This window comes from Rhopalosiphum maidis, chromosome 4, assembly GCF_003676215.2.
Source record: "Rhopalosiphum maidis isolate BTI-1 chromosome 4, ASM367621v3, whole genome shotgun sequence".
In the NCBI taxonomy this organism is placed as follows: Eukaryota; Metazoa; Arthropoda; class Insecta; order Hemiptera; family Aphididae; genus Rhopalosiphum; species Rhopalosiphum maidis.
The window spans coordinates 40240617-40265378 of record NC_040880.1 but is presented as its reverse complement, the minus strand read 5'-3'; the positions used below and the strand labels follow the sequence as shown (position 1 = coordinate 40265378).

The 24762-nt window shown below is 27.0% G+C and overlaps 3 protein-coding genes across 3 annotated transcripts; 2 read left to right on the top strand and 1 right to left on the bottom strand.

Annotated features, from left to right (window-relative positions):
• The first annotated feature begins 285 nt into the window (after positions 1-285).
• Positions 286-5971, top strand: LOC113555685 (116 kDa U5 small nuclear ribonucleoprotein component). Its single transcript, XM_026960195.1, has 13 exons — positions 286-515; positions 585-811; positions 880-1163; positions 1229-1353; positions 1416-1540; positions 1641-2187; positions 2248-2608; positions 2672-2851; positions 2909-3086; positions 3183-3354; positions 3722-3833; positions 3902-4200; positions 5687-5971. The coding sequence occupies exons 1-13, from the start codon at positions 402-404 to the stop codon at positions 5888-5890; spliced, it is 2928 nt and encodes a 975-aa protein (XP_026815996.1). The 5' UTR covers positions 286-401; the 3' UTR covers positions 5891-5971.
• A 5612-nt stretch (positions 5972-11583) lies between these two features.
• On the bottom strand, positions 11584-17898 carry LOC113557470. The gene is made up of 8 exons (XM_026963012.1): positions 16998-17898; positions 16083-16205; positions 15799-15942; positions 15054-15250; positions 14102-14267; positions 12969-13213; positions 12376-12484; positions 11584-11846 (listed from the first exon to the last, which is right to left on the bottom strand). Exons 1-8 carry the CDS (start codon positions 17878-17880, stop codon positions 11584-11586), a joined length of 2130 nt encoding a protein of 709 aa, XP_026818813.1. The 5' UTR covers positions 17881-17898.
• Positions 17899-21311: 3413 nt separating this feature from the next.
• LOC113558610 (NPC intracellular cholesterol transporter 2 homolog a-like) lies at positions 21312-24762 on the top strand. The gene is made up of 4 exons (XM_026964105.1): positions 21312-21534; positions 22851-22961; positions 24240-24436; positions 24491-24762. The coding sequence occupies exons 1-4, from the start codon at positions 21444-21446 to the stop codon at positions 24578-24580; spliced, it is 489 nt and encodes a 162-aa protein (XP_026819906.1). The 5' UTR covers positions 21312-21443; the 3' UTR covers positions 24581-24762.

The following is a 24762-nucleotide window of genomic DNA, read 5'->3' as shown; positions in this document are numbered from 1 at the left end:
TATAATTAGTCAAATTTTTGATCAATCTTTAGGATTTAGAACATATGATGACTCATATGAGTAGCATGTAATAAATTATTTTAATTTATATTATTTTGTATAAGGTGCATAACCTCAGAATATATACCGCGAAAATTTAAAATAGTTACTAACCATCAAGGTTTATAGATAACAAACCATTGATTACATATACCAACTGATACCATTTCATTTTGTTTACAAATATTAAAAACATCTACATTTGAAGGTTATGTTAGAATTATTCGTTTTCATTCGTTATTTGATGTTTTGATGATAATTTTGATATTTAGCTTTAATAATTTAATTAATAAATAAGTTTAATAAGAAATCCAATAGATTTTTATTTTTTACAGCATATATTGAGTTTTTGAATTCATAATATGGATTCTGATCTTTATGATGAGTTTGGTAATTACATTGGGCCAGAATTGGAATCTGATGAAGAGGAAGAAGAACAACCGCCGTCTCCTGAGCCAGAACCTCAGGACATTGATGTAACTAAATACATTTTTAATACATTTAATACTTATGTAATTATATGCAATATAACATTGTTTTTGTAGATGATTGAGGAGAGTGAAGATGGACCAGAAGAACCGGGTATGAGCGTTGTTTTACATGAAGATAAACGTTATTATCCGAGTGCTGTTGAAGTGTATGGGCCTGACGTGGAAACATTAGTTCAAGAAGAAGATGAATTACCATTGACAGTACCATTGGTTGCTCCTGTTAAACAGCATAATTTCCAAATCAAAGAACAACATTTGCCCAACACAACATATAATATGGAGTAAATTTTGTTTGTTTTATATTATATAAACTGAAATTAATTCAATTACATGTTACTATTGTAACTAGGTATTTGGCAGATTTAATGGATGTTGCAGGCTTAGTACGAAATGTTGCATTGGTTGGACATCTTCACCATGGCAAAACCAGCTTAGTAGATTGCTTAGTTCGTCAAACCCATCCAGACTTGGGACAATTAAATTTAGATTCAGCAGATGCTGATTTGATGCGCTACACAGATACTTTAATGACTGAACGTCAAAGAGGTGTTAGTATTAAAGCAACTCCAGTAACATTAGTTTTACCTGATGTTAATTCTAAATCATACTTAATGAACATTTTTGATACACCTGGTAATAATTTTTGTAAATTTAAATTGTTATATTTATTTATTAATCTAAACTTTGATGTTGATTAGGTCATGTTAATTTTTCTGATGAAGTAACAGCTGCCCTTAGAATTTGTGATGGAGCTGTAATATTTGTTGATGCTGCAGAGGGCGTTATGTTAAATACAGAACGTTTGATAAAACATGCTATACAAGTTTGTACAAAACTTTGTAATTATGTTAGTTAAAAATAATTAATTTTTTTTTTTTAATTCAGGAAAAAATCGCAATTACTATTTGTGTGAATAAAATTGACAGACTTATGTTGGAGCTTAAACTTCCTCCTCAAGATGCATATTACAAAATTAAACATATAATTGATGAAGTAAATTCCCTGTTAAGGTATAAACTAATATTAAATTACTCTATAATTGCATAGACTAATATTGAATTATTTTTACTTTTAAACTGCTATACTTGAATTATTTTTTATTTTTTACAGTTTACATTCGCAGAATGATCCATCACGCATTGTTTCACCAGTTATAGGAAATGTTTGTTTTGCATCAGCTCAATATGCTGTTTGTTTCACATTAAAGTCATTTGCTAAACTTTATGCAAATCATTATCCCAATGTTAAAGTTGACAGTTTTTCAAAAGTTTTATGGGGTGATGTTTACTTTAATCCGAAAACTAGAAAATTCTCCAAAAAATCTCCTCATAACAGTGCACAAAGAAGTTTTGTTGAGTTCATATTAGAACCATTATATAAATTATTTGCTCAAGTAATTGGTGATGTAGACACGACTCTCCCTGATATTTTGGATGAACTTGGAATTAAACTAACAAAACGTGAAATGAATATTAATATACGACCACTATTACGCCTCGTTTGTGGACGTTTCTTAAATGATCTCAGTGGTTTTGTGGACATGTGTGTTAATCATATACCTTCACCAGCAGAAAATGCAAAAAATAAAATAGATACAATTTATACAGGTCCTCAAGACACTGAACTAGCTAAGGACATGCTTGATTGCAATCCAGATGTAAGTTTCTTTAAGATATAATATTATTTTATGTTTTATATTTTATACTATTATTTTTAGGGTCGTTTAATGGTGCATAGTACTAAAATGTATCCTACTGATGATTGTACCTTCTTCCAAGTATTAGCTCGAGTAATGAGTGGGACATTGCATGCTGGACAAGAAGTAAAAGTTTTAGGTGAAAACTATTCTTTGGTTGATGAAGAAGATTCTAGAGTAATGACAGTTGGAAGATTATGGGTACATGAAGCTAGATATAAAGTTGAAGTAAATAGAGTACCAGCTGGCAATTGGGTTCTAATTGAAGGCATTGACCAACCAATTGTTAAAACTGCAACAATAACAGATTTAATAACAACTGACGATTTATTTATATTCAGACCATTAAAATTCAACACTCAGTCTGTTATAAAGATTGCAGGTAAAGAAAAAAAAATATTAAAATTATTTTTTTGTACATATATTAACAAAAAAAACATTCTAGTTGAACCTGTAAATCCATCTGAACTACCCAAAATGTTGGATGGTTTGAGAAAAGTCAACAAGTCTTATCCTCTACTTATTACTCGTGTTGAAGAATCTGGAGAACACGTTATACTTGGTACTGGTGAATTGTACTTAGATTGTGTAATGCACGATTTAAGAAAGATGTATTCAGAAATTGGTAAATATAACTAGCATTATTGCATACCTAAGAACTAAATTTTTATTTTTGCTAAAGATATAAAAGTGGCAGATCCAGTTGTTGCTTTTTGTGAAACTGTTGTTGATACATCATCATTAAAATGCTTTGCTGAAACTCCAAACAAACGTAATAAGATAACAATGATTGCAGAACCATTAGAAAAAGGCCTTGCTGAAGATATTGAAAACCAAGTGGTTGACATTGCATGGGACAAGTAATACATAATTTTTTTTAATATTTTTGTTAAATTATGTATTTTAATTGATCGATGAATGTACATTATTTAATGATAAATATTCTATTATTTAAGGAAAAAAATTGGTGAATTTTTCCAATCTAAATATGATTGGGATTTACTTGCAGCTCGTTCCATATGGGCATTTGGTCCCGATACTACTGGCCCTAATATTCTTGTAGATGATACTCTACCATCTGAAGTTGACAAAAATATTCTTAGATCTATTAAGGATTCTATTGTTCAAGTAAGTTATTTATACCTTATTATAAAACACCAATACTAATACATAATTTGAATAATAGTTTCATTGAATATTATTGTTGTTCCAGTAAACCAAAAAACTATTAATTTATTTTTCAATTATTTCCACTTATTTTATTTTTCTAAACCAGTTAACCCTGACTTGTATTCCTTAAATTTGTTTAATAATTATTACACTCATTCCAATGTGGTATCTTAAAAATTATGATAATTGTATTTTAACTAAAAGATCTTAACTCGTCTTAGCGGACTAACTTCCATTTCTGGCTTAAACTATTTGTACTTTCTTAACTTAATAATTTTTTTTTAGGCTGAGACTTAAAATAATAATAATTTGATTTAAATCTTAGGGTTTTCAATGGGGTACTAGAGAGGGACCATTATGTGAAGAACCAATTCGTAATGTTAAATTTAAAATATTAGATGCAGTCATTGCCCCTGAACCATTACATAGAGGAGGAGGTTAGTAGTATTAGTTAATTTTTGTATAGTTTAATTTTTATAGTGTATTAAAAAATGGTAAATTATAGGACAAATTATTCCAACTGCTCGTAGAGTAGCTTACTCGGCATTTCTTATGGCAACACCTCGGTTGATGGAACCATATCTGTATGTTGAAGTCCAAGCTCCAGCAGATTGTGTTTCTGCTGTATATACTGTATTAGCTAAGAGAAGAGGACACGTAACACAAGATGCTCCTGTTCCAGGATCACCACTGTATACCATCAAAGCTTTTATTCCTGCGATTGATTCATTTGGTTTTGAAACTGATTTACGTACTCATACTCAAGGTCAAGCATTTTGTTTGTCTGTATTCCATCATTGGCAGGTTAGTAAATTATGTCATACATTTTAGTATTCAAAATATACACGGTTTTTAATAACCTTTATAATAAGTTTATTTTGAATATTTTCATAAGCTGGGTTATTTAAAATGAATATTTTATTGATATTTTAAGAAGAAAGTAGTTGTGAAATAAAAGCTTATCTGCAAATATTAGAATTTTTTTATACATTTTAAGACATTTATACATATTGGTTAATAATCAATTTATTGAATTAATTGAATATAATATATTCTCATACTAATTTTGTATAAGTTTTAAAATTTATTTTTTCTGAGGAGAGACTCATTTAATAAAAAGTATCACAATTATTGAAAAATAAAACACATTTTATCATTATTGATGAAATTACGATAATCTATTTTATTAAATTTAAATTCAATTATAACCTAATGTTTATGATGAAAAACAATTCTGAGTGGAGAATGTCTATATTTTGGCAACAAAACAATTATTTTAATAATAACATTGGATTTTCATAAAAATTCTCATTTTTCTTTAATATTTTGTTTGTTTTTCCGATTATAAAAATAAGTACTGGAAATTTTTAATTTTGACCTCTTTAAAGTACAAACTAGATTTAATTTGCTATCCAAAATCACCTTTGAGATTGAAAATTGGATTATTTTCTTGACTACTTATTGTGTACACAGACTTAAAATAAATAAAATACACGTCATTGTAAAATTAATTAATTCATCGCTCTACTTGGAATCTAAAATATTAATAATTATTATAACATAGGCGTGGGCTGATGGATATTTATTTAAAGGTATGGATAGAATGAATAATTTTAAAAATTAAATTAAGATATAAATATTCAATAACATAAGACCAATGTAAATGTGTCATTTTTAAGGATTTTTACTTTTGCAATACTATTATTATTCTTTGCTCATCATTAGACATATTCTCCATTTCCCCAACTATGGATATAGATATTAGATACTTCTATATTAGTATACTAGTATCTATAACCATTATCCGCATCAATGCACTGTTTATTTTTTTTCTGGGTTTTTGACCGTTGTAAATAAAAACAACTCTTAAATAATATATAATATGCATTTAAGATTACCTATTTTTAAATTTAGTAACAATGGTACCTAATTAGTAATTACTATATTCAATATATTATAATAATATAAACAAAAAAAAAGAAAAATTATAAATGAACAAAACAGTTATTCAAATGAAAAATAATAATACTATTTATTTATTTTTATTTTATGTAAATCATATTATTCCTTGTTTAATATTATGATAAGTGTATAGTAATATACACTTATCAATTTATCATGTATAAATATTATACCTTTTTATTTACTATATTTTTTTATATTCATAATGAGATTAACAAGCAAGCTGCTTTATAGAGCCAGTTAAAAACATATGCTACACCTGATACAAAACCCTGCACACGCAATGATTATATTATTTATCATTAACTTATTATTTTACTTTTTTTAGATTGTCCCCGGTGATCCACTTGATAAAAGTATAGTTATCAAACCTTTGGAACCACAACCTGCTACACATCTGGCTCGAGAATTTATGGTAAAAACTCGGAGGCGAAAAGGCTTAAGTGAGGATGTTTCCATAAATAAATTCTTTGACGATCCTATGTTATTAGAATTAGCCAGACAAGATGTATCTCTTAATTACCCTATGTAATAAGTTTTAGTTTTGATAAAATTATACATTTTCTTTACTGTTTGTATTAATATATGTAAAATAAAAATAATTAAAGCATTATTTTTAATGATTTTTTTTACCAAGAACTAAAGTAATTTATTTTATTGGATGTAATAATTTAAAATAAAAAAAATATATTATATCTAATTTATACTTCTGGGAATAATTTATATAATATACAATTATAAAATTGTTATCATATTAATATATGATATTGATGAAAGAAATATTTGTTGAAATATACTGCAATCATGTTGTCTGATGATTATGGTTCAAATTTAAAACTATACAAATCAACAATATGTGGTTCAATTTTGATTGTTTTTTAGACAACCTAATCCAACTCATTGTACCTAAAGTCTATTTTATTAAGTTTCAACTTATAATAGTTAGTTAAGCAGTTTAATATTATGTTGTTAACTTCAGTGCATATCTTATCATCTACAGGTTCAAGTTGAATGAATTTTCTTTGTCCTATGTGTGTTAACTATATTTTGCTAACTTAACTTTTTTTTTTTTTTTTTTTTTAAATTACAGTATTATTGTCTTTCAGATAATTACTTTAAAAGAATAATCAAGTCAAATAACCATAAGAGTATACAAATTTAAATACATTGAATACTAAAAAATAAACTTATTAAAAATCCTAAATTAAATTAGTATTTTTATACTTTATGATCTTTTTTTATAACACTAAAAAGGTTTCTTAAGTTTGCCATTCCTTTTATTGATAAACAATAATAAATAATAATGTCTAATATGTCCAGAAATTCTATAGCCAAGATTTGTAGAAATACTCAAGTACGACCTGTTTGATTATAATATGTTACAATTTATTGTTAAATTATGAAAATATTATTTGAAAAAAAAATTAAGTTAAGGAATATGCTAAGATTTCCAAAATTTTAAAAATTATATGTTAATACTTATGTATAAAACATTTTTTACAATAGTCAATAATAATTCAATCACATATTAATAGTAATCTATGTTATGTATTGAACATCTGACGTGTAAGAATAAAAATTATTTTTTATTAACAAAACTTCAGAAAAAAAATTTTTATCAAGTTACAAGATTTTTACAGTTGTTAACATTGTTGTAAAATAAGTATTTTATACTTTAAAAGATGTTCAATAATTTTCGAGGGCTACACACTCCCATGCATCCACTATTCGACTATTCGGCCATTTGATACGTCTGATTTTGAGAAAGCTGCACCCGTGTATGTTATCTCCGTCTTACACATGTAAGACATGGCAAAAATTTAAAATGGTTTTGCGCGAAGAAAGAACCGAGAGGGTTGCAATCATAATATAATATAAATATGTACATTTTATTAATTAATAATATAAATAATTTGATGTTTTTGGCAATTTAGGTATATTTCAACTTACCTGTACCCATTGGCACCGAACTTGAGGTTGAAGTCTGGTCATGACTCATGACCAGACCAAATTTTTAATGTTGTTTGGTGTGGTATAGGAATAATAAATTAATTTATCCTATAAATCACGATATCATTAATATTATAGTAGTGTGGGTGGTGACATTTAAATAAGATAGCTGTTGACATCATAGCCATTTTATAATGTACCTATCAGTGTATCACCCTAACTCCGCACATAAGTTTTTTATTATTTAAATACAAAATACAATATAATATGTTATTAAAGTTAAATACAAATAATATTATATAGGTATAGGTAAAACGGAAACAACATAATCTAAACTATGTATCAGTATCACTAACAAGTAGGTAACATTTATTTATCAATTATTTTAAATTCAGTTAATAATACCTAACTAAAAACTAATTATCTAATAAAATATAAAAATATTAATTTGTTATAATAAAATATTCGGTCCTAACTGTTTTCGACTTAGTATTATATATACATTCATGTACTTACCTCAGAAATTGATTTTGGAAGCTTCGGTAAAATTCGTAGGCGTTCACGAGAAATGCTTTCTTTTATTAATTTTGTGTCTTTACATGTTAAAGTCGACGCCGCTACTACATTATTAGCTATTTCAAGTTCTATTAACTTGGAGGGACGATCAGTAATATAATCAAGTCCCTTTCGTTTTATCCCGTTACTAATTGTTTGTCGAACAATAGTATTACTGTCGGTATTTTCATGTTCATGTGTACCTGATTCTCCCGAAAAATTATTATCAACGCCAATTGTGTATAATTTTGCTTTACACGTTTTTTGTATGTATTTCCATCCAATTTCCCCGGATTTTAATTCTGCATACTTAGAATATTTATAATTATTTTTCACCAACAGCAAATTTTTTCGTTGACTATATATGACAATTATTATCTCACTTGCCATATTTAAATAAAACTTAATTAAATAGATTCGTAATAACTCGGCAATAATTATTAGTCAGAGATGAAGATAGCTATAGAGAACTGATCAGTGATCACTGATCACTGTGGATTCGTTGAGTCGCAAAGACATAGGAAATAAATCGGTACACAATAATGATTAGATATGGATTTGCATGTATAATAGTTTAATTTCAACATGGTTTTACACCGATATAGCAATATCTTAATTAATTTTATGACATATAGACTTTTGCTGCTAAAAATATTTTTATTTATGCGGAGATAAGGCGTATCCGTTGAACAGACCATTCAAAATTTTGTTCGGCGCCAATGCCTGTACCTATATTTTCAGTGTAGAACATATAGTATTATAGTAACATACTCGTTTTCTGATTAGAATATATTGAATATAATATAATAGTATAATAATTAACAGTTATGTATGGTTATTGGTTATTCCATTTTTGATAACTTTATATTAAGGCATTAAGCCACGTAATCAACTACGTAAGTACAATTATTATTGTACTTGTTATACTGTAATACGAATACCATAAGCGCAATTTGATTTTACACACAGTACACACTGGCAAATTATATTAGCACCCCCAAATTTAAAACTCAAGTTGAGCCTATGACTAATACCTATATTTAGATGAAATAATAAAAATGATAAAATACGTCAAAACGGACCGTTGCAACTTTCAATAAGGTAATGGCATACAACTTGTATGCGTTGTCCGAAAACGAAAATGTCCAATTTAATTTTTGTTAACAGCCAAGCAGGTAAATAGCTATTTACGCATACGACGGATATTTACATAGTTTACACAGATCCAGTGAAAATAAATATGTATTTGGGCAATTGGCGCTGTGTTGAGTAGGTGCATGATGTAAAGGAGGCTGCTGTAGAAAACTGTATCTTATATTAAATATGTTTATAATGAGTCATTATTAATGATAGTAGGTTAAAGTTAATAGGTAGTTATATAAACTTATAATACCTACATATGTGTACATAGAATATAATATAAAATTATATACAGAATTCTAGCTATACTAGTTTTTTATACTAATATACCTATAGAAGTATAGAAGTTTATGCATAATTATAATATACATATGATTTATGAATAACAAAGTGGATACCTATGTAATATATTATATTACATCAGTGTATTATATAAGAATATTGAATAATATATAATTAGAATTATATAAAAATAAAAATAAATTTTGATGAATTGTAAATTGACTTAAAGAATTTGAGTGTAATTTACGAAAAATCCATATTCCAACTGTGAGCTAATCAATGAGCAATATAATAATCTTAAAGAAATCTCGTCTACAAAGGACAAAGTCCCTACCAAAACTTTTTAACAAGCCTAATTTTTTTAATTTTTTTTAATGAAATCTATATGGTTACTAATTACTAAAAGATAATTTTGAATCAATAAACCTAAATAGGTACCAAGATTATAATAACTATAATAACACCATTTTTTAATCTTTGTGTTACCTGCTAAATCAAGAAAATAATAGTTATTACTAAGACTGAGTCATGATTAACTAACTAATTAGTTAATCATGGACTGAGTAATGTCAAAAAAATGCAAAAATAACTCAAAAAATGCATTACACAAATGACTTTAAATGTATTAAAAAAATATATTACAAGTGTATTTTTGTTTATTTAAATAAGTATTAATAAAGTATTAGTAGTTATAGTATGAATTAAGAAAAACGTTATTGTTACAGAAGCTAGATCATCATCTCAAGCTCTCAGGGTTCTAAATAAACCACGTTAGTTTTATTTTAGACGTCGTCTAGGCCAAATGTAAGCTCCTACACGAATAACATTTTAACTTGAAAAAAAATTCGGAGGTACTGGTTTGTCATAGCCTCACCTTGTTGAGTGAAAAATTTATAGCCCAACTTTATAGTTACAACTTGCAGCTCCAACTTAGGTTTGTTATCTCGCCGCCATAGTAAGAAATATAAATACAAAATAATGAGTTTATTTATTGATATTTATGAATCTAATAACTCTAATAATCTAATAATAAATCTAAATCCATGTATTTATTTTTGTTATTATGGACGGCGGGGAAATAACTAACCTGACTGGCGAGACTAAAAAGTTTTCACTTACCGCGGTGGAGCTTTAACAAACCAGTACCAATTTGGGTAATATCCACTAATATCCTACACTCCGACATTCTTACTTGAATACATGCTTTTGGAACTGAAAATCTCAAAAAGTTAAAAATTGTCATAATTAAATACAACTGAACTTAATTCTATTAGACAAAATGTGTATAATAATATGCGTAAATCTATGTTTCCACCTTTGTTTAAAAATATTGACAAAGTTTATGATACAAACAATTTAATTGATATTAAAACAAACCGTTTTGAACAATTTGTTTGAACAAATGATTGAGATACTCATATTAGTCGTATTATCTTTTGTAGAAGTTTACTATTCCCCGTAGCTAATATCTACAGTGAAACCTAATTCTATTTAGGTTGGACGAACGGTGATGACTCGATATTGTGTATAAGTAATTAATATTATATTAGACTTACAAATATTGAAATGTTGTATAACTCAACCCATATATGGGGATGAAAATGTCTCCTAGGTAACTTACACAATTATATGAATCAAAAAAAATACCATTCCAGTTCATGTCAGTACTCATATAATTTAATTTTAAAACGATATATATACATATATTGAAACACTGTCGTAAAATATAACAGTATAATTATATACATTTTTTAATATTTTTCTTACTGATTTTAAGATTTTAGCAGAATATTTATACAAAGTTCACGGAACACCGGTTAAGAACCACGACGTAGGTACATCCGTTTGTTGTACTCAAAGAAAATGCTTATAGCTTATGATAAATATTAAATACAATTTTTTTTGAGGGGTGGATAGGAAAAATATAAAAACATTCCCCCCCCAAAAAAAATAAAATAAAAATATGACCAAATTAAGCCACTGGTACACGCTATAATAGAGTGCCGCTATTTGTTATAACTTTATAGTATGAACACGTCGGTTTTAAGCTCTATATAAGTTGTTTATTTCTATAAAAGTTATTTTGTATAATGTACAATTGTAGGGGATGGAGTTATGTCGTCGAGCGCAGCATACCTTATTGGTGGTCCAGTGAACATAGACTACGTACATTTTATTACAATATAAAAGGATTATGTCACAAATGACACAAATCATTCTTAGATGAAATTGACTATACAATAATAAGGATAAAATACCTATTAAATAATTATGCTTACTTTTTACAAAAATTAAAAATTAATTAGTCGTACTATTTTCTTCAGTAACATTATTATTCTGAATTTGTTGACCAAAATTTTTGTGTATGTAATTGAATTTTATTTTTGAATTGATTATTTCAGATTTTGACTTTTTCTTAAACTTTAATAAGTTTTTTAGTTTACCATAGCTTTTACTTAAAACGCTGCCACTATCTGCTGTATCTTCCATCTGGGTAAGCAAACTGTACTTATTTTTTTTTTTAAATATTTTCTTAATTTTCCTCGGCATTATCTTTATGCCTGAAAGATATGTATTAGCAATTAAAAAGGTGTAATCAGTCATATACAATTTAATGTATTTGACTAAATATTTGCATTTTTATTATTGGCGGGGAAATGATAAAATGACTTATTCAAACTATACGACATTTTGAATTAGGGACCGTATTTAGTAACCGTCGTTGTTAGCGACAAATAGTCATCCAACACACTTCAGTTTTTTCTATTATTATATTATGTAAAGTGTATAACGTGTACATGTCATAATATGGTAAGCAGGTAAGTTCATGAGTCATGATATAATATAATGAATTAATGAACAATGAATAATTTTATTATATTGTTTTTGTTAAATTAAAAAATAATAAATTTGTTTTGTTATATAACAATATATTAAAGATACAAAAATTACTGATGTAGTATTTACTAATAATCCAATATTATGCTGTATTGTTGTGGTATTAGTAGTGTAGCCAGGGGGTGAGGCTGAGGAGGCTGCAGCAGCCCGAAATATTAAGAAAATTTAAAAATTATTTTAATTTGTACATACTTTGTTCGTTCTTTTCACGGCCATAAAACGCACAGAAACACGCCATAAATAAAAGAACCAAAAAAAAAATTAAATATGTGACATAATACACAGTTGGTGAAACTTCATTCTGCAAATAAATATAAATATTTTAGTATGAAAATATATAAGACGTCATAATTTTAGATAAGTACATATAAATATATATAATATTTAAGTACATTTTCATTTCAATATAAAATGTGATTGTTACTTATGAATATTAAATCATAAAGATTTAATTTGCTCCATACTTATTATTTATCTAAACTCTTATAGTTTTAATGTAATTTAATAATCCTATACCTTTATTGAACTATTGTAATTCTATACTTGTAAAAATTTCTAAAAGGGTTACAAACCATCAAACCATTTTATAATTATTATAAATAAAAATATTTATATTTATACGAAATAGTATAACAAAGATAATCTAAAATCTAAAATCTAAGTATCAATATTTATATCCTATAGGATATAATCTGCATATTATTTAGGAAAAAGATGAGCAAACTAATAAAAATGATATGATTTTATTTTTACGTTATTACATAGTGTAGTATACTGGTACCTACCATATAACAGCCACTGGAAAAAATATTTGTACACTTGACGCATTTATCCGATCCAGCGACCGGCTGACGAAAACCTTTGGCACATTTAAAACATTCGATGGATTTATCCGGACTGTAATGATGTGGCGGACAAGCAGCACAAAACACCTCCCGAATGCCGAAACCCGATGAACAAGAAACGAAATTTTTTGTACTCATGCGGTCAGGTTCAAAATTTGTTTCGATCAACGACAACTTGGACATTACTGAAAAACAAAAAAATATGGAAATTCTGTGAATGCACGTAGCAAGAGATTAGACAAGATAAAAAAAAGTAGGCAAGTATGTATCGCTTTGATGTAACATTGGGTGTCAAGTGGATCACTGAAACAAATGAAACGGACGTGTTAAATTTAAATTCAATGATATATTGTTGACTGTTGTCTACAAAAAACGATTCTGAGCGGAGGTGGTCTATTTTATATGTTTTTTAATATAGCAATTAAAGTCGTTTATTTTACTTTTAGTATTACGATAGGTTGATTTAATATTTTCCAATAACATAAATAATATACTTAAATAATTTTGTAAAAATCTGCAAAATTTCAAATGCATATAAAATACAATTAAGGCTATGCATTTTTAAAGATACAAAAAACCTATGAAAAATAATTGAAAATGTTCTTATCTTTGATCATAAGTTAATTCTCTCTAATATTAAAGCTAATGATACAAAATCGGTGAAACTATAAGCAAATGTACTATACTTTATGTTTGTTAAACGGTATTATTAATAACATTATATAATATGCGGTTGTAGCATACATTTAATGTAATAATTATTTTTTTATTCTTCATTAATATTTTTTATTAATTCATTTTACTTCCGAAGGCACTAGAGTGTACAATTCCTATTTCTACTATTCTATATGGTAATAGTTTAGTTAAAATATTATTGTTTTTATGAGCTTTTACATAACTACACTTCCCTTTTAGTGTCAACATATTTTAATCACGCGATCTAGATTAACTCAATATTTATTATGCTCTAGGTTCTAGGGACGTCTAAAAATGTTTCCCTTGGCCCCCACTCTCTATTAGCTACTCTTAAATTTGCTCTGTCCATGTATGTGTTAAAAAGAGTTCATATTTACTTGGAACCGTCATCGTTTTGTTAAGGTTTGAACTTATAACACTTGATATTTTCGCCAATAATTTTTGGTAGCGCAGTGCGATTCGACCTTTCTTGTTAGTTCTTATCTGAGCCAAATAATTGGATTTGTCGTTTAACGTTACCAAATATTTTATTTCCATCGTTCTCTATTTTAAAATTACAAAACTTATTTAACGCAGCGATGCAGTATATTTTATATGTATGAATATTTTTAGGCTTCTGTATATTATAGTGAAGGGAAGAGGTGTTAAAAGTGTAGTACCTCCCCTAGAACTTGTTTACTTATTAGTTATTACATATAATTAAATTGTGACAAATATATATTGTATAACTAGCCACTATTTAATAAAATATATGTAATTTAATTTTTATTTTATCCATTTTGAATAGCCACATATATAGAGTAATTTAGGTTTAAAATTATCCACGGTGGTTTAGATTTTTTTTTATTTAATCGCTTTAAAATATAAATAATTTTACAACACATTTCTGTTTTAATACAAAACTTAATCTTGAATAATTGATGAACTATCTGTATTATTTATTTAATACAAAAATAATTCAATATGTGAAAGATTTTAGGACACCCTCAAAAGGATTGTAGCATACATTATTTTAGCATCCCCCCCTAACTTTATATCTAATGTGTATCTGTATGGCATAAAAGTTTATAATTGTAAATAACCAAAGGCTAAAGGCATATATTTATAATAATTCAATGATTATACTTTGCGTTAATTTCCAATGCAAGAGGGTATGAATAAACCCATTTAACTTAAATCGTAGTTATGACAGATAAAATCATACAGATAATATAGACAATATAGTGGTGACGAAATACAAATAACATTAATATTATTTTATTTAGTGGCTATAAAAGTGCAGACACGTCTGATGACCCTGGTATATAAATACAATAAATAGTGCATTACTTCGTCTTCGGCACACTTTGGTTTTTCCATGATAACGTTGCATGCGTACCGCGACGATCCCTCAGAACACAATTCGGTACGCATGGAACTTGGTAATTGTTTTTGTACGTGAACTGTTAGTTCGTGCGTACAACCGCCGCCATCACGAGTCTTGTAAACCGCTGAACCGCGGATCTCATAAATGGCTTTTTCAACGGCTTTATAAAATAGCGTAAATAAAGACGTAAATATAGTATATACATGTAATTATAAACATTATGTTATATAGACTATATAGTATTGATAAAGATGAATGTTTTTACAAATTACAATGTATGAACCTCTATATGTACAACTATACGTGTTAGTCATTATTAAGATAGGTATGTCATTAATTCATTTACAATGTTTTACTTTTTCATTGTTGTTAGATATACAAATCACGAGTACAGAGTAAATACATATAATATAATACAGGATATAAGAAAAAAATCTAAGCAGAAAGCCGAAAGGTATAATATTAATAATTATTAACTATATAAATTTTGCCACTTTACCAGCTATCTTTTGTTACACCCTGACATCCTGTATAATATTTCATGTATTTATAAAATTGAACATAGTACCTACCTAATAAAAAACTGTATTATTTGAATGTGTGTGCTCAGTTTCAAGTAGAAAAAATAAGTTCGTGTAATTATTATTGTAATATTTATAATAATTATTATTATCATCACTATCACGATGTCATCATATTCATATGTACCTATAACGTAGTGCTTGTAGGAAGAGCCATTTTTAGAATTTCCGACCACATCTGTTGTTGCTATACAAGTGTAATTTTTACTATCTCCTGGTTCCATGCCCAATATCAATAAAATATTCATATCTGTGCCGGTGACTGTAGAATCTTATAAAACAAAACATTCTATAGATATTTTAATATGTTTATAGTAGTGAGTAGTGGCTGGTAAGTATCTAGGTATAGGTGAAATATTTGCAGTTTAACCAACACCTAAAATTCGTACTGGATAGTTTAGGTATATTTACTAGTTTTATGTTTGCCCAGTTTAAAGTCCCATTTGAACGAATTCATTTTTGTTCCGTCATTGCTAATCACACATTGGACTTTGACGTCGCTTCCGACCAGGCCATATTGCACTGCGTAGTGATCTAAAAAAGAGGTTTTGGATAAGTATAGATACAAGATAACTGAGAAGCTCCTATTAGTCCTATTATTCAGAAAATAAAAATATTTGTAGTAAAAAAAATGAGGGAAGAAAAAAGATAAATTATTATATTCGTATAGGCATTATATGTTATAGACAATAATTTGACAATGTTGATTATAACATTAATATTAAATTATTGTACTAAAGTTTTGAAAAAATTAAAGTTAAGTTAGCGACGTGTTTGAATTTAATTCTGAAAAAATACGGCAGAAAAATGTTCACTAATCGTATGAAACACTGAAGAAATTTAATTTTTATCTGTAAATTGATAACTTAAAAATGGGGATTTGATAAAAACGTAATTTTTGTAATAAAATTAAAAAGTAAAAATTAAAAATGGCATATGATCCGTACATGATAAGACATTTTAATTAACTGACTTTAATTTTTTCAAAATAATAAGTAAGTTACCGTAAATTTCGCATAGTGAGTTAGATTGTTATATCGATATGTGCATGTGTAAGATATGTACGAGAGTGAAATTCTTCGGTGACCAAAATATAATAAATATTAAATATTAATTATTTCTTGTATTTAAAATATACATGGAGGTGGTGTGGTAGAAGAGGTGACACCCTTCTTCCCTTCAAATAATTTATTAATTTAACAAGTCTACACCGTTATCGTTAGTCCCATCCCGGGCGTCGCGTTAGTAAAATTAAATTAAATTGAAAGGCCTCACCAAAAAAAAATTGAGCCGCAACTCACTCCACCTCAAGGCCCCAGCTCTTACCGCCCTTAGCGTCTATCGAAGACCTTTCCAGTCGGTAGTTGAGCACGTCATTGAAATCAATTTGTTTCCACATGGGAGTTGCTTTCACGGCGTCCTCGACAGCGCCGACGCCACTGCGAACTCGACTCAGACAGACTTCGGCCTGGATCCGACCACGGACTCGGGCTTGGCTCCGACGGCCACCTGTTTTACCGACTTTTCGCTCGACCACCGCCGCGTCAGCCGGGACCGCGGCGACGGTGGCATCGGTAGCAGATGCAGTCGTCCCGTCGCCGTCGGTCGCCGCCGTGGCGGGATATACCACAAACTTCGCCGGGACGGGCCTGAACGACCGACAACTCAACGCGGCCGTCTCGCCACGGCCGTCTTCGTCGTCGTCCGCCGACATCACCGCCTCGTCCAATCGTTGCACGACCAAATCCAGAAGATCGGTCATGCGACATACGCACGCCCGTCCCGGATTGGCCGACTCGCACTCGCCATTGGTGACGAAAAGGATTGGCGCGGCGCTGGCAGTAGTGGACGACTTGCTGTCGTCGATGGTCGCGTTTTTCGGGCGTTGCGTGACGCGACGGCGAGCCGCGGGCTTTTTTTCAATAGTACACGGCTGGCGGTAATGGATGAAAAAGCCGTCGGAAAACAGACTGGACCTCCGTGGCACGGCTCCCGGCGCCGCATCAAGCGTGCTGACGACGGCCGTCCGACCTGTGGACGTGTTCTCCATTATTTTTTCCAGTTGTTTTTCCAGGTATTTCAAATACGAACGGTCTTCGGCTGAGCCGCTGTGATGGTCGAATGATGGATCGTCGATTACCGCGGCCACCGGCACTGCATTCTCGTAAATAATATTAGTCGCAAATATTACTACGACTAACCAAAACATTTTTGTTCATATACTCGTACGTTATATGATATAACTTATATCAAAATGTGACAAATAACACATATTTTGTATCTTCGTCGTATCCATAATAAACAAAACAGATGTTGTTTTTATAATAATATATTACAATGAAAAATAAATAAAAAAAGCTGTAATGTTTGTGTTATAAACAGCAATAGTATGTAAAATAAATTTAAATATTTTAAAAATGTAATAATATAATATAGGTAGTATATACGTACAAATTTAAAATTACCATAAACAATATTTTTAAATTATAGTAATATAAAATAAACTAAAATCTTTATTCGTCCTATGATATCTAATTTTTATCCAAATAATATTTTTATCTCTAATGTCTATTTAAAAGAAATGTGTTTATATATATTTTCCAGCTTTTTTACCCCAAAAAACATATTCTATACATAAATAAAAAAATTTGAAAATTTAAAATAAAAAAATATTTCATGTCTATCTAATACTGATGTGAATATTTTAAAAATAACTATAGGAACTTGTAATATGAATGTTTTAAATTTATGCAGTTATTCATTATTTGATAACAATAACAAATTATTGTTGTTCTTCCAATTATTTTAAATGTCTTACTTTTGGTCTTTACTTTTTAGTTTTTACTATTGATACCCAAAATACTAACTATAGATTTAAATTTCTACCAGAAGTTGAAAATCGAAACATATTCCCTAAAATGATAATGGACAAAAACACACACACATCATTATAAAATCAATAGGTACATTCATTGCTCTGCTCAGAATCTAATATTAAAATGTTACTAATAGCTTTGAGACAGAAAACTGGCCTAATCTTCATCGTACTATGAAAATAGTATATTATTCTTATTTTATAGATTAATCCCTCGCTAACCTAATGCAGTCGAAACTTAAATCTTACATTATAAAATTAAAAGTTATTGAAGAACAAAAAAAGATACTATATTCGACATGATACCATATCTAAATAAACGTTTTAATACAATTGATTTATTATTGTTATACTTAGTATGTACATTTTCACCGAGGAAACAATTGATTAATTATAATATGTATTTATAATAAATAATATTATGGTTTGTTATCTCGTCATTTACACACTTTAAAAAATTTAAAGTTACTGACATATTAATTAAATGTTGTTTAATACAATATCAATTAAAATTGTTTAGTTGACAGAATGAGATTAAAAATATTTACGAAGTTAATTTTCAATGAAAACTAACAGAACAAAAAATAAAATAATATATTGTCGACTAATAATAACAATGATCAATGTATATTACCTACTCCTGAAGTCCTGAGTAATGAGATACATAAGTATAACATATTAATTATTGATCATATTTTATTTTAGAAGAAGCATTTTGTAAGTCTTAAAGTTTTTAAATAATTAATACAATCGTTAATTATACATTATTAAGTCTTAAATTATGTAATTTTTCAAGTGTGTTAAATGACTCGAGTAGAAACTTCAAAGAAAATGGATTAATTATTTGAAAAATATATAAAACATCTTATGTTTAATTAACCAATTAAAAAATATTTTATGTACTATAATGTCTACAACTACATACAGTCTATAAAGAATAGATACATCACATTTTTTTACATATAAAAAGCTATCTATTTAAGTGTCAATAATCATTGTATTAAAGTTTTTATTTTGAAAATATTATTTTTATAAAGTCTGATTTCATTGCAAAAATGCAAAAATGCAAAATATTAATTTTTTTAATTTTTATTATTTATATGTTGTTTTAAGCTTAATATTTATTTAATAACATACATTATTAATTTTTAATATTTCAATGTAGAATAATTTAGATATAGAACTACTGTCTACTTTAATAATAAATAATAATAAAAATCGAATTTTGAATGAATTTTTTTTTAGATTTAATAATTTTTTTATTGCTAGTTAAAATATTGTACAGTTGAAAAATATACAAAGAGAAAAATTAGCACTGCTCTTCGCTGAGGTGGAAACTCTTATAAAAGGGCAAGAGTACTTAGCTAAACTTAGTGAGAGATAAAACAACAATGAAATAATACAATGCAATTACAAAATGAGAAAAAAGAAAAAAACAATAATTATTAATACATATTTACAGTAAATTATAACTAATACTGAAAATAAATAAAGTATACAAGAAAATTTAAACAAAGAATACATTTTGTTTATTAGTTATAATTATTTATAGTTCTAACTTTATAAGCATGAGTACTGAGTAAGTACAAACATTTTTTGGAACATTATTTTGCCGCTCTACACCACTAATAAAAAAATTGACGTAATAATTATAATTTATAACTATGGCTGACATTTTTATGCAATTGCATATTGTTATTGGTTAGTCCAAAATTAGCTAGTTCGTACCAGAATCTGTTTCATGTTCTAACGCTTTTGTACCTATACAACATTTTATTTTACATAATATTTTTAAAATATTTCGGAGTTTTTGCATATTTTATGATTTTACGAATTTTTAAAGCATATTTAGAATTTTGTAAAATTTTAAAGCATTTTTAACTCGATGAATCAAGAATTTTCACAAAATAATAAATTGCAGTTCAATGCTTTTAACAATTTTTTCAACATTTTTCTTTGGTTTTCTCATGAACTTCGTAAACTGAAATCAACATCCTTTTTTTTATTAATAACTTAAACCATTTGCAGTGTAATATATAAAATATAAACAATCATTTAATTAAAAATAAAATGTTAGAATTTATTATAGTTTTTTCCTTTTTTTAGAGGATATTTTAAGAGCATATTTTGCGATATATATAGCATAATGTTAGTCGATATAATAGTTGAAATTGTATTTTCGCTTTATTTATCAAAACGTAAAGCATAAAGCTATATAATTTTTGTACAAAAATTTCATTAAATCAACAATAATTAAATATAAAAACGTGTATAAACCGATTTATCATTATTTTGGTATAAATAACGTGCCAACGAGTTTACCGTGATTCGCAAGGATGCGCAAGAATTAAGCATATATTATACCTTATTATTACCTATTACTTATTTACTATAGTGACGAATCAAATAGTATCATTTATAGTTTGAAGTAAAAAAATAATAAAATAAATCGCTTGAAAATAAAACAATTATATTATAGTTTATTATTTTGTTATTTTTAAATATTTATAATTCAGTTTTTAGACTAAAACAGTAACCTTGAGCTTTATCATAAAAATCTGTAATTAAATTATAAGCCGACTAAGAAATTTAGTTAAACAAGATATAAAATTGTCTATATAATACAGATTTATGTACAAATGAGTACAATTATTTTTCTTGTTGTATTTATAATTAAAACAAACCTGGTTTGTAATTTAAAAAAATGTAGTAGGACTAGTAAGAGAAGTGTACCTTATATTACTACTTATACAGAAAAATAGTAAATATATAAACAGAAGACAGAAGGTCGTCTAGTTGTGTGGAGACATTCGTACTGATTTTTTTGTTGATCGTGTTTTTATATTATTTTATTTTATTGTGTTTATATTATTATTTCATCGGTTATTTTTATCAAAATGTTTGGTAGATTTATATGTTTGAGTTCTTTATTAATATTATTTCCTCAAATAATTAAAACTACAACTACAGTTTATAAATGTGGCTCAAGTAAGTATTTTGTTAATTTTTTAAAGGTGTTACACAAATATTATTTTATTATTAATATAGCTATAATTTCTATAGGATATAATTTAATTACCTATATTAAATATCGTGTATATAGTAGACACTGTCTACTAATACAATTTCGACGCAATATTACAATGCTTCTCATAATATTATTTAATATAACTATAAACTATATTTATTTTTTATAATTATTTTCCTAAGATTTCTTAATTAACTGTTTATTTATTTTTAAAACATTAATAATGTACTACAAATAGTACGGAAAACTCTTTTTGTCTACTTTAAAATGTTTGTAGAGCAGTACCTCAAATAATTAATAACGAGTGGTGGTTTTTTTATCGTAACCTAACGAAAAAGTTCTCAATTTTAAAAATTGTATTTTTAAAAATATGTCTAACATTTATATAATATTTTGTATTTATGTATAGGTAATGTATTAATGTATATAAATTACCAATTCAGATAAATTTAATGATATGTCGATTTCTCTTATGATAATAATTAAAAAGCTATCCTTGAAGAATAATTGAAGGTACCTAATTGTTTGTTATCGCCCTGCCACCAGTCTGTATATTTACAGACACCATACTATACATAGGCTATAAACCGCAGAATAGATTATATTTAATCTATTCTGTATATGAACTATATAAGCCTACAGTGCTAAAAATGTATTGAAAATTTGCAGTTTTCTCTCTGTAGTTAATCCTAATGAAAACTTTTAGTAAATATTGTTCTTTTACATATTGGCCATAATGCACATTATGGCTAATCTTTAAAATGTATATAAATATATCTTATAAAAAATTGAATAATGCGAACCTATACTTATAGGTATAATAGATTTTTCAATGGCAGTAAGTCATAATATTAAAAAACAATGCTGCTCAATATTTTTTAATTTGTACACATTTCTTAAATTATTTATTTAATTAGTTTTTACTAACGTTTATTTATATGCCAATTGAAATGATTTATAATATTATGCACTTTTGTAGATTACATCTATACCAACCTATATACTTTGACATATTACATAGTGTAATAATTTCATTTATTTACTTAAGGGAACTTTTTCTAGATTCAAAATTTACCACCCCGACACCTTTATGTCAACATTATCAATATCCTTACACATCAAGCTCGACATTTTTTTAAGAGCAACTAGCTAGAAATATCTTAAATTATACATAAATTTAAAAAAATTAAAATTCTACGAATAACACTTTAGGAATATATTATACATTCAAATAAGTAGTTACATTTTATTATCATTATTATTTTTTTTTTTTTAGGAAATCAAGAAATTTTAAATAACGTAACAGTAACAATTGAAAATTGTACTACATCAAGATGCTCGTTAAAACGAAATAGTACTGTGCATATAGAAATAAAATTCAAGCCAGGTTCTTATAAATAATAATATGTATTAATTATAATTTATTTGTTATGTAATTTGGTAATTTGTACGAAAATCATTTATTTATTTAGTAATTTTCAAAATATAACACAATCATTTATTTTCCGCGAGTGATCCATAAGGTAAATGCCACTAAATTCTGCGTGAAGCTGTACATTTTATAGGAATAATCAATATTAAATTTGATGATATGAATGTTATTTATAAATGCCAAATAATGCAATTTTTCAAAGTTTAAGTGATTTCAAAATTAAATGATAATATCAACGAAAAAATATTACATTGGGATTGGATTATGAGGCCTATTATTATTAAGACAATAATATTTTTTATGAAAAATGTCGTTTGCAATTAGATTTATACATTCTGCGGAAACTGTTTGTTAAAATATTAACTGTTCTAAATTCTTATACATAGAGTAGTAGAGTACTATACTAATAGAACTCTGAACTCTATCTCATAAAAGGTTTTATCTAAACAAAGAAGTAATTAATTATGCAAGTAATACTCCTTGTAAAGATGAAATTGATAAAACCATAAATTAATTAAAAATCGATTAGTTTAATAATTTCATACTTAGTTATATGGGAGATGGTATTTTGCGCCAATTTTATTACTTGTAATTTGCGCCACGATAGAAAACGAAACGGAATATTATGTAACCGGCAACACATTTTTAACTTCAATATTTGGAATACTTAAATACATTTCTTTATATAATTATAATATGACTGATTTTTTTATGTTTTTTTTTAATAACCGTAATAGTACTTTTTTAATAATTTTCTAGATATAACTATTAAAATTAAAATTAATCTGTAAAAAAAAAGTTATTTTAAAGTTGCACAAATTACAATTTGAATAAGGTGAATAATGATATAAATTACATAATGCCTTTTTTTAGTTATATGTGGTGCAAAGTATATACTCCCATTTATGTAATTAGGTTTGGCCTGTTAAATACTAAATAATTTCACGATTACCATGATAGTACTCCATGTATTGGATCATCATCAGCTTGTAATACTTTGTTCATCTTAATTAAAGTAATTTAAACCAATGAACTGTAATTATTATGGGATTGAAAATGTATCTTTAGTATCATACTATCCTGGTCGTAAGATTAGTGACTCATGTTTCTAGAAAATTTTAACTGGATCAGTAAATATGATTTTTTAAATATTTACATTACTAGAGTACTTATACATAGAAATGCTTAAAAAATGCATTAAAATATACTTATATATATTCAATTTTATTTTAGAATTCGATGTAAGGGATTTAATCGCAGAAGTACATGGTATAGCATTAAATATACCAATACCCTTATTAGGAGTAGATAATAAAAGTGTATGCAATAATCTCTACGAAGAAGATGGAACAAAAAAAAAATGTCCTCTACTTAAAGGCAGTGCATATATTTATAAAGACGAGATATACATAATTGAAGCATATCCTAAGGTAAACTATATAATTAAAAGTCTTCATAAAAATGCTCACTGTTATAATTTTCAGTTTAAGGTAAATGTGCATTGGAGTTTAAAGGACCCTATTTCAAAAAATGTTGTTACTTGTTTTGAAGCACCAGCAAAAATTGTTGATTAATTTTTAATTGTATTTTTTTTTTATTATTTTAATTAAAAATAAATAAACAAATATAGTTTGATCTTCTACTGAACACTTGCATGTATACAATAATGTAATATATAAATAATACTAATTATAAATATTTAAAAAAACACACTTAAATAATTTTAGAAAAAATATTGCAATTATTAGAAATAACG

Excerpts from the sequence above, each read along its gene's own strand:
- LOC113558610 (XM_026964105.1), top strand. The coding sequence starts at position 21,444 with ATGTTTGGTAGATTTATATGTTTGAGTTCTTTATTAATATTATTTCCT. Across the intron at positions 21,535-22,850 it reads AGTTTATAAATGTGGCTCAA|GAAATCAAGAAATTTTAAAT; the intron begins GTAAGTATTTTG and ends TTTTTTTTTTAG. Across the intron at positions 24,437-24,490 it reads TAATTGAAGCATATCCTAAG|TTTAAGGTAAATGTGCATTG; the intron begins GTAAACTATATA and ends TATAATTTTCAG.
- LOC113555685 (XM_026960195.1), top strand. The coding sequence starts at position 402 with ATGGATTCTGATCTTTATGATGAGTTTGGTAATTACATTGGGCCAGAA. Across the intron at positions 1,354-1,415 it reads TGATAAAACATGCTATACAA|GAAAAAATCGCAATTACTAT; the intron begins GTTTGTACAAAA and ends TTTTTAATTCAG. Across the intron at positions 2,188-2,247 it reads TGCTTGATTGCAATCCAGAT|GGTCGTTTAATGGTGCATAG; the intron begins GTAAGTTTCTTT and ends TATTATTTTTAG.
- LOC113557470 (XM_026963012.1), bottom strand. The coding sequence starts at position 17,880 with ATGTTTTGGTTAGTCGTAGTAATATTTGCGACTAATATTATTTACGAG. Across the intron at positions 15,943-16,082 it reads ACTGGGCAAACATAAAACTA|ATTCTACAGTCACCGGCACA; the intron begins GTAAATATACCT and ends TTGTTTTATAAG. Across the intron at positions 11,847-12,375 it reads CCGTGAAAAGAACGAACAAA|GCATAAAGATAATGCCGAGG; the intron begins GTATGTACAAAT and ends CATATCTTTCAG.